Source organism: Onychomys torridus, chromosome 8 (assembly GCF_903995425.1).
Source record: "Onychomys torridus chromosome 8, mOncTor1.1, whole genome shotgun sequence".
Lineage (NCBI taxonomy): Eukaryota > Metazoa > Chordata > Mammalia > Rodentia > Cricetidae > Onychomys > Onychomys torridus.
The window spans coordinates 87,498,846-87,509,256 of NC_050450.1; the positions used below are offsets into that span (position 1 = coordinate 87,498,846).

Genomic DNA, 10,411 nt, shown 5'->3' on the forward strand with positions numbered 1-10,411 from the left:
ATTTTATATTGTGCTTCTGGGCTAGGGATGAACATGAATCCCAAGGGATGTGAATGAGGCTGAGTTCTGTTCCCCAGAGCTCAATTGTTCTGGAAAGCAAGGGAGAATTCTGGAGGTGCAGTGTGGTGGGGAGAGGAACAGATACAGGGATCTTTTCGTGCCTTCAGAGGACAGAAAACAAATGCTTGCAGGGGAATTGGTACAGTGAAAATCAGCAGCCAGTGTTCATGCTAGAGCTGTTATTGGGGGATGTGATTAGATATCTGAGACTGACCCCTAATAAGTAAGGAAGAGGACAGAGGTCTGCAGGGGTGTCACTGGGCCTGATGTTAATTCTGACATATGATACTGTGTCATCTTGTGTTTCAGAGTGACCAGCTTCCTTTGGGCTGTGTACCCATGTCAGGACTGCGCTGTTCGGTTCTAAGCCTGTATACAAAGTGCAAGCAGACACGAGATGAACGCTTACTTCTCTTTTACGTAGAAATTACTAGCAGAACTGGAGGAGGAACTGGCCATCTGGTTTAGTGTGTGTGTGTGTGTGTGTGTGTGTGTGTGTGTGTGTGATCTCCCTTTATAAAAATAAAAACAAAACAAAGAAAGACCAAAAAGCAAGAGGAAGGAAAAAATTCTTCCTTTCATCACACCATAAAGGACAATTCTGGAGCATCTGCTCCCCTCCCCCCCAACTGTTACATTTTAGTCTCTGGTATTTGTCTGTTAAAGTTTCAGATTACTCTGTACATGTTACCAAGGTGGATTTCTCAAGAGTGTGGTTGTGTCCCATGAAAGCAGTTCCCCCCAAAACCCATGAGAGACACTTCATACTCCAGATTCACCAAATAAAGCAATGCTCAGTGAGTTCAGCAGTTTATCATGAAAAGAGAACACATTCTACCTTCAGTCCAGTTATGCTCCTAACTCATCCCGTTTCAATCACCATGTGCCTTGTTCTTATTCTGTTCAGTATTTGGGATTGGAAATTCTTTTAAAGAACTTCCAAAGAACTAAGTAGAGTTACAAGATGCAGCAGAGACTATAGGGAAAGGCAAAGACCTGCTTAAGGGAAACAAAATCCAATGAGATTAGCCAGGAAGTTGCCTCCATGGAGAACCCATGGGCTCCTTACAGGGATTTTAGCAATTCAGAAACAAGAACAAGAAAACTCACACAGAGAGAGGTTTATTTGCCATTTGCTAGAACTCCCGCCAATGAGAGCTTCAGTGTGAGTGAACGTGCCTTGGGATGAAGACGGCGGTGATGACGACTTTGATAGCACTGCGTGGGTTCAACCCTGCAAGCGCTTTACAGCTCAGAGCGAGGACATTTATATTTCATTACAGAGACTGATAGATAGACTCCCCATCCCACCGGAATCACTACGCAGTGTCGATGGTGTTCTCTGAGGGCCAGTTTCTTTCATTTTCAGACAGAGCAGCCTCCCCTTGGCAGCTGGTTACGCGCTTTCCTCCACCTCCTTGGTTTCAGAGGACACGACCTTGCCGTCCACCACTTCCTGCACGATGGTCTTAATCTTCCTGGTTTTCTGAATATCTGTGTGTGTATTAAACACCAGAGGTTGATACAGGCCCATGGCTGCCCGGTCATATCTCTCAGCTTTCAATTATTGCTGTTTTCATTTATTTCCTTTTCTAGGAAAAAGAAGGCCCTGAACCCATTCTTTCTCTTATGTAACCTTAAGTCGGTTTTCTTTTAAAAAAGCACCTACAGTGTATCACTCTCTCTAAATTTATAAATCCCCCACCTTCTCACCTCAGATAGAAATAGATAATCTTGAACGAAACCCACATTTGAGTTGTTCCTTTCCTTTCCAGGATCGCTGTCTTAGCAATAGCACAGGCTAAGAAAATTGCCTTGTCACAGGGAATGTGCCAAGATCTCCACTTGGATGGATTCTGTACATTATGTACAAGCTGTTTAGAATGCTGGCGTCTTGGGGGCTGGTGAGATAGCTCAGCTGATAAAACGTTTGTTAAAGAAGTATGGGTACCTGAGTTCTGGTGCTGAAACCTATTTTTTTTTTTTTTTTTTTTTAAAGCAAGCTGGATGTGGTGGTGGTAAGTATAAAGTCGTCCTCTGACTTCCATATGTGCAGTGTGGCATGGACACACACACACACACACACACACACACACACACACACTAAATAAATAAACAAATAAGTAAGTAAGTAGAAACCTGGTTCTTAATTGTGCTTTTGAGGACGTTCTGCCTTTTACCTTTCCTTGGCCGCACACAGTTCAAGATTTCAGCATTATGGAGTATGACCACTTACCCTTTGCTTCCAAAGTGCTCAGTTGGTACTCCTTAGTTCTGTGTTGTTGTTTTCAAAGCAAAGCAAAGAAACAGAAAGAAAGCGTTATTTCTGTGTCAGAGCCGGGACACTCCCTCCTCATCCTTTTGTTTGTCTGGGTTGATGTGAGGTTAAACGTTATTTTCCTATTTCTGTCCCTCAGATCATGCTTACTCCACTCTGGAGTGTTCTACTTTTTAGCTTGAGAGACACATGGTGTCAAAACCAACCTGATTATCATCTACTGGAACCATCTGTAGTTCCAGTAGAATACAATTAGGATGGAAGTTCAAATCTGTGTTCTCCTGATGAGCTTGGATTTATGTTTGCAGGCAGCTGCTCCAATTCTGCTGATTTACAAACTGGCTCCCACGGGCCTTTGCGGCTTGTGGTTTAATTCATGAGCAGTCAAAGAGAATTTTCAAAAGGTTATCATGCGTTCAATTACACATTCAACATAAGAATTAATACAAGCGCCAATGGTATCACTCAGAGAACCATCTTCAGACTCAGGTCTGCCCCAAGACCTTCCTTGTTCAAAAGCTATTGACAGTTGGGGTGCTTTATACTATTTGGTGTATTTTCATCTTGTTGTTGTTGTGTATAAAATAGCCTTTGTGCTGGGGATTGCCTAGACAAGGACTGTGAAAGAGAATTTGCAAACAGACACGGACAGGCATCCTAAGGTGCTTACGTTACATCTTCTCCTTCCAGAAGGCGGCGGTAGGTAGCGATCTCCTGCTCAAGCCGGGTCTTTATGTCCAGAAGGTTGTTGTGATCCTGGTTCTGGCGTTCTGCATCACTCCGGATCTGCATCAGCTCGGCCTTCCGGGAGCTCAGCTTTCCCTGGATGGCTGCCAGCTTGCTGGAGTAATGTGCCTTGTTGTCCTCCAGGGTGCGCTTCTGATACTCTATCTAGGAGTGCATGCCAAGGAGGCTGTTTCTTATTTGCTGATTTGAAGTAAGCAGCACAATTTGTTGTACTTTTTGGGAAGAATTTTTGCAGCCTTTGAGCACCCATTTTTCTAGCTCTTTCCTTCTTCCCATCTAGACAGACCCAGCCAGCCAGCTGTGCCTGTCATCTCTTGGATTTGTGTCTCAGTGTGATACACTGTGCTACGTTATCAACGTTTGCTTCCTTGCCCTGGGAGGAGGTCATGCTGATAAGTTTTTTCTTTTCTTTTCTTTCTGAGAATCAACCCTAATAGCTGCCCTGCAACTAAATAGCTCAGCTATTTCTCTCTTCTTTCTACCATCCTGACATGATCCAGACTAGTCTGTCCCTTTAGCCCTGACTCAGGAAGTAGGATGCCATAGAGTCCTCTTGGTAGTGTTGTTGGCATAACTTGCTGTGGGCTGACGTTTGCTTAGCCTGCAATATCTCTACTCTTTTCCTAACTTAAAGCTCATCTTTGATCTAAGATCTAGGGTAAGTGTGATTTCCCCTGTGGAATGTTCAAGATCTACTCTTTCATCTGCATATGTACAGCTCATAGTCCTTGCCTAGGCTTCTTTCTGTGGTGGAGTTACTGTTAACCAATGGACTTGTTTCCTTGTTGGCTCTGCCAGGGGAGAGGTTACTTCTTACAGGGGTCTGTGCTTTCAGACACAGGCCTTCATCAGCACAGACGTGACCAAGCAGGGGAGGCCTGAGATGCTCACCTTGCTGAGGTGGGACTGGAGAGTGCTCTTCAGGTTCTGGTAGGTGCGTCTCAGCTCCGTGACTTGACCCTTGGTTCCTTTCAGCTCCTCGGTGTTCACAGTGACATGTTGCTGCAGAGCCTCACTCTAAAATTCCAAGAATTAAGAGAAATGAGCAAAGAAAGAGAGGAAGGAAGGAAGGAAGGTAAGAAGAGGAGAGGGAAGAAGAACAGAGAGAAGAAAGACAGGAGGGTGGAAAAAGAGAAGGGAACCATTGGCTCTTTCCTATAGAACGGAACTGCACATCTGCTCACACTCTAGAATTACCTGTCTCTCAAAATGTTCTTTGGCCTCTTGAAGGTTCTTCTGGGCCAAGACTTCATATTTCTGCCTCATCTCATTCATGATCTCTTCCAGGTTCAGGCCTGGCGCAGCATTCACCTTCACATTGACATTGTTACCCAGCTGCTGGCGAAGGGCATCGACTTCCTATGAGAGTGAGAGAGATTCTGAGTGAGTTCAGTGTGAAACACATTCTCAGGTCAGGCTGGGAGGACAAGATATAACACATCTCGTGACTTCTTTCATTGGGCCTGAATAAAGATGAGAGGAAGCTAGAAGACGGCTTCCTGTGCTCTGGGCACTGCAAAGAAGTTAGGGTGACCGTCATGATTGACGTTGTCTTCATCTCTGTCAGCAGCAGCACCGCCGCCATCACCTCTTCCTCTTTCTCCTCTTCTCGACTTTGTTATTTTACTGTTGGAGCTGCCTCATTGTTCCCCAAACATTCCCACATGTTTCTCACCTCCTGATGCTCCTTCTTGAGGAGGGCCAGGTCTTTGTTCAGCTGTTCAATCTGGAGTTCCAAGTCTGTCTTTTCAAGAGTCCGACCATCCAAATCCTTTTTCAAGACTTCGAGATCAGCTTCTATAAGGTTGCGCATCTCCCACTCCCTATTAAGCCTGGGGAGGAATTAAGACGCAAATCTAAAGTCCTCCTAAAGTCACTATAGAAGAGATGACTTAATACAACGAGATAGGTCAACCTCCTGTACTTTATAACAATTCCCTTCACATATTTGTAAAAAATGAATGAGAACCTGGGGACCGGATCATTTGCTCTGTACCATAATCTGTCACTGGGGCTGGAGAGATGGTTCAGTGGTTAAGAGCACTGACTGCTCTTCCAGAGGTCCTGAGTTCAATTCCCAGCACCCACATGGTGGCTCACAACCATCTATGATGAGATCTGGTGCCCTCTTCTGGCCTGCAGGCATACATGCTGGGCACTTGCAGAGGACCTGGGTTCAATTCCCAGCACCCACATGGTCGTTCATAACCATCTTTAACTCCAGTTCCAGGGCATATGATGGCTCCTTCTGGTCTTTGTGGGCACCAGGCACACACATGCAGGCAAATGCTCATTCACGTAAGACTCTGTATATCTATATCTAATTTCTGTTCATTTGTGGTCTGAAGTAACTTTTGAAAAGTTCATAAATTCAGGGGCTAGGGATATAGCTGGTTGGTAGAATATTTACATATAAGATCCCAGGCTTGATCCCCATCACTATAAAAACAACAGGAAACAAAGCTAAAACCCCAACCAATCAACAACAATAAAAAAGCAAAAAAAAAAAAAAAAAAAAAAATCCCCAAACAAACAACACCCCCCCCACACACTGCAGAAACTAACAACCCAAACATAAATTTTACAGAGTGAACTTATTTTGATCATTTTGTTAAACAGATGCATACAATGTGAGTCATCTCAGCCATCTTTTTCCCCCTCTGCAACCTTTTAGCAGTGACACAAATTAAATGCACCAAAGCAAACCAAGGGATAACACAGAAGAACAGTCGCTGGCCAAGCAGACCTGGGGTTCATAAATCTAACTGCTTCACCTTCAGATCTGCTTTTTGATTTCTTTCTTTTTCATCTCTTTTAGCATAGAAACCCTGTCTTTCTAAACTGCAGGGCTGTTAGTGTGAACATACCCTGAAGTCTGGGGCCAGGGAGCCCGACTGGTCAGCAGTGGGAGGGAGCCGGATAATGTGAGTGCATACAAGATGGTGAACAGAATTGGAAGTGTATAGACCATTTGATAGGTTGGTTCCATTTCTTCGCTTGGATGGATGAAAGGGGGACACTGAGGGGTACAAGAGTCATCCAGGGAATCTGGCTGTGATGTGGGAGCCACACGTCTCCATGGGGTGATTCTGTGGAGGGTCACCCAGTGGAGGCATGTGGCTCTCACATCACAGAAGGACATTTGTGCAGACATGGAGTTCTCAGTTGCTTTGTTGCTACTCTAAATGATAGAATTAGGTGTAGTGAGTGAAAAGGCAGAAGCCAGGTTACTAAGGAAGAACGTTTTAGGAACCAGAGCTGACAGACCAGAACAATAGCAATTACCGAGAGGTGTTCAGAAACAACAGAGGGCAAACAAATTCTAGCATCGTGGGAGAGTGATGTCAGTCCCCAAGTGCTGGGCAGGATCACATAGCTTTTAACAGCCCTCAAGCTCCAAGATTCTGTTATAATGTAATACAAGTTTCTTAGCTCACAATAATATGCTCATCTTAGTGTGATGAAAAGCTACTAAATGGAATTATTTTTCAGGACCGGTGAGTTGGTTCAGCAGGCAAAGGCACTTGCTGTCCACCTGACATCTGGAGTTCTGTCCCTGGAACCCACGTGATGGAAGGGGAGAGCTGCAAATTTCCTCTGACCTCCCAATGTGTGCTGTGGCTTCCCCGTCTCCCTTCCTCTCCCTCCCCTACCCCTTTCCCTCTCTGCCCACTCTCTCTCTCTCTCTCCCCTCCCCCTTCTCACACACACATATACATACTAAATCAATGAGAAAAAGGTACTAAAAGGATTTCTTTTTCAGATAAATTTACCATGGTGCTGGGTGTTTTGGCAGACATCTGTAATTCTGAGCAAGGAGGATGCTGGCTTTGGGGTCCTCTTGGACCACATAGCAAGGATCTATCTCAAAAACAAAAAACCAACCAACCAACCAATCAATCAACACACACACACACACACACACACACACACACATGCGCGCGCACACACAAGCACACATATGCACACACACATGCACCACACACACATGCACACACACATGCACACACACACATGCACACACATGCACACACACATACACACACATGCACACACACACACCTATTTTTACTGTGATTTAGAGGACTTACTTCAATCTGAAGTCCTTTGCAGCCAGTTCAGTATTTTGAAATTGCAGGAAACATCGGGCATTTTGTATTTTAGCATCTTTAATCTGGAAAACAGAGAGAGAAAAATGACATTTTCATCAGGGCAGGAGTTTAAAATGGTTTTATTTGTCCTCAGAGACAACTGTAATTCCATGAAAGGTGATGTCCTTTTCAGGAGCGTCTGTGTGAGGATAAGTAGGAGGAATAATGACACAGGTATAAAATGTAATAGAGTTAAATAGGACTCTTGATCTGGCCTGTTTTCTTGTGATTGTACAATATGGAAGTTGAAGTCATCCACATCACCTTAGTTAGTGCCTTGTCTGTGGCGCCGTTCGGACTAGGAACATTGCTGTTAGCCAGCCCTTCTCACCTGGCCAGCTCTCATTCCTTCACCTCTCAGTTCAGACACATTCAAGGGGGCCCTCAATGACATTCTCCAGTTCTATTAGTGGGTGTGGCCCTGTTTCCGATGTTCTGCACAGCCTTCCTGCCTTGACCTCTCTGAGTGACAGTTGCCTCTGTCCAGGCCCGGTTCCACCCAAAGCGCCTTATGTACTGACACATTCCTCTACGTGTGTTGCTCAGTTCCCAGCTAGTGTCTATGGAATAGTGGCTGAATGAGAACTGGTAGGCATTAGGTACTAAGACAGAAGGATGGATACATCTTGGATGTGTGTGTGTGTGTGTGTGTGTGTGTGTGTGTTCATATGTACAGGTGCATGCATGTGGAGGTCAGAGGACAATCTTGCATGTCATTCCTTAGGTGCTGTCCACATCTTTTGGGGGAGGGGCAGGGTCTCTCCCTGTCCTGGAACTCATCAAGTAGGTCAGGCTGACTGTTCTGTAAGTCCCAGGGATCTGCTTGTCTCCACTTGTCCAACATTGAGATTACAGGCACAAGCCATCATTCTCCATTTTTTTTTAAAACTTGGGTTCTGGAGGTTGAACTCAGGTTCTTGTGCTTGCCAGGCTAGCACTGTGTTCTTTAAGATGAGTGTAGATTGGAAGTCTACTTCTAGAAGGTATTGGAATGACACATCCCTTTCAGTAGCTATTCCTGGAGAGCAGTCCCTTAAGAGGCTTCCAGCAGTAGGTACTAGTGGCTGCTCCTAGGTATTGTGGATAATCCCCAAGTCAGTTCAGAAGCACCAACCTTGAGAGATGTGCGGGGGAACAACCGGTTTATTTGGATTTGTTTTAGTGAAAGCCTGAAGGAAGGCCCGGTTGAGGGTGATGTCATCACCTTAGCTTTGTGAGCTGAGAGTTTCTGTGAAGTTTTAATCAAGTTGCACTGATGCCTATAACACAACTCAAGAAAAGAGAGGCCCACTGGGGAGTCAATGGCCTTTGCTCTAAAGGGGTAATAATTTTAAATATAAGCAAAACAGAAAAGGACGCTCTGCTTGATTAGATAAGAATGCCAAAGCAAAGCAAAAGATGATTGCTGTGCCTGATGTCTTTAGTCAGGAGCAAAGTCTCCTGCTTCTTCTCCATTGGGTTTATAAAAAGAGAGAGAGAGAGAACCCCACCTGTCTCGGATGACACAGGAACAGATTGTGATATGATTGTAATAAATTTGAATTGGGGCAATAGAACATTTTCTTATTGCAGAAGTGCTTTATACAATGCTTTATGATGATTAGCAGATAATTAAACAGGGTTAAAAAGTCCAGTTATCAGAACTGTGCACGATGGCTAATCCCAGTGCTGAGGAGCAAGAGATAGGAGAAGGTTGAGGTCCAGACTAGCCTAGGATACACAGTGAGATCTTGGGATCAAAAACCTTTCCTTTCATCCACCCATGTATCAGTCAATACAGATGCCATTAATATCTGTATTCTGTCTCCCCTCTGAACCCTTTTATTATTTATAACTATAATAGGATGATACTTGAATTATAACACTTGTATAAATAAAAAGAGAAAAATCTCTTTAAATTGATTTGAGTCTTCAAAGTTCGTGAAGACTAGTGGGAAACTCACATAGAAAACCCTTGAAGTTCTTTTAAAAACAAGACTATTCTCCATGAAGACCTGATATTGTAAGTGATGACAAAGACACAGTCTATAATTTTGGATGATAAAATTATCATATTTTATATATGATTAGGTTGAAGTTTTAGAAAAAGTGTGGGGTAAACTCATCTTGTCCACACTAACACCACATGATAAAATACAATTTTTTTCAGTTATGAATTTCAGCCTAATCTGCTTCATGTGTTTGAATTCACCTAGCATCCACTCATCCCTCCTGATCTACTATGCAACTAAACCATAGTTTAGAAAACACAGGCCTCATGACTCACCTGTTTCTGCAGCTCTTCGATTTGTATGTAGTAGGGACCATAGTCCTTGATGGTGGTAGGCGCTTTGGTTTCATACCACTGCTTGATCTGGGCTTCCAGTCTAAAGTTGGATTGCTCCAGGGACCGCACTTTCTCTAGGTAGCTTGCCAACCGGTCATTGAGGTTCTGCATTTCTAGTTTCTCATTGCCAGCAAACAGATACCCTCCTCTGAAGAGATCATTCCCAGATTTGGAGACAGAGATGCGAGTGCCATAGCCTCCCGCCCCTCCATAGACGCTGAGTGCAGTCCCCAGGTGCTGCATGCTCATCTTCCTATACAGGTAGCCATTCATGCTAAGTGCTGGGTCTTGTGAGGAGAAACTCAGCCTTCTGTGAAAATTTTGATGACTGAAATCCATCTGGGATTCTGGGAGGTTGCACCTGGAGTTGGAGCACAGCCTGTCTGTCTCGTGGAGCTGTGGAGCTGACCTTTTATAGAGTTCAGGAGAGACTCCTCCTCTGCTGCCAAGTCACTTCAGGAATGACACAGTCCACTTTTCTGCCTTCCCCTCTTTAGTACAGCAATATGTGCTGTCCCGTTCCAGAAATGACCATTAGAGGCACTTCTTAAAGGCTTTTCTGGGGTGGGGGCGATTTCCTTTTAATAAACAGAGGTAACAAAAAGAATGAGGAAGGGGTGCTCTTTCAGCCCTTGCAGCTGCCCTGGCAGGTTCTTTTTTCATCCCCCTACACAAATAAAGACTATTTACAATCTATATGAATAATTCAGGCATTGAACGAGACAGCTGTGAGAACATAATGGTAAGTCATGCTGCTGAGAACAGACAATGGCTTGTTCGAATGATGAATTGCTTTTCAGAACCTCTGTTTTATGCTCTATTTTTTTCTTTTGCTTTTGAGTTTATCCT

General features: G+C 44.2%; 1 protein-coding gene across 1 annotated transcript; it reads right to left on the reverse strand.

Annotated features, from left to right (window-relative positions):
- Positions 1 to 888: 888 nt before the first annotated feature.
- Positions 889 to 10,194, reverse strand: Krt20 (keratin 20). The gene is made up of 8 exons (XM_036197011.1): positions 9,503 to 10,194; positions 7,177 to 7,259; positions 4,761 to 4,917; positions 4,283 to 4,444; positions 3,977 to 4,102; positions 3,009 to 3,229; positions 2,297 to 2,334; positions 889 to 1,554 (listed from the first exon to the last, which is right to left on the reverse strand). Exons 1-8 carry the CDS (start codon positions 9,899 to 9,901, stop codon positions 1,457 to 1,459), a joined length of 1,284 nt encoding a protein of 427 aa, XP_036052904.1. The 5' UTR covers positions 9,902 to 10,194; the 3' UTR covers positions 889 to 1,456.
- Between the last annotated feature and the right edge of the window lie 217 nt (positions 10,195 to 10,411).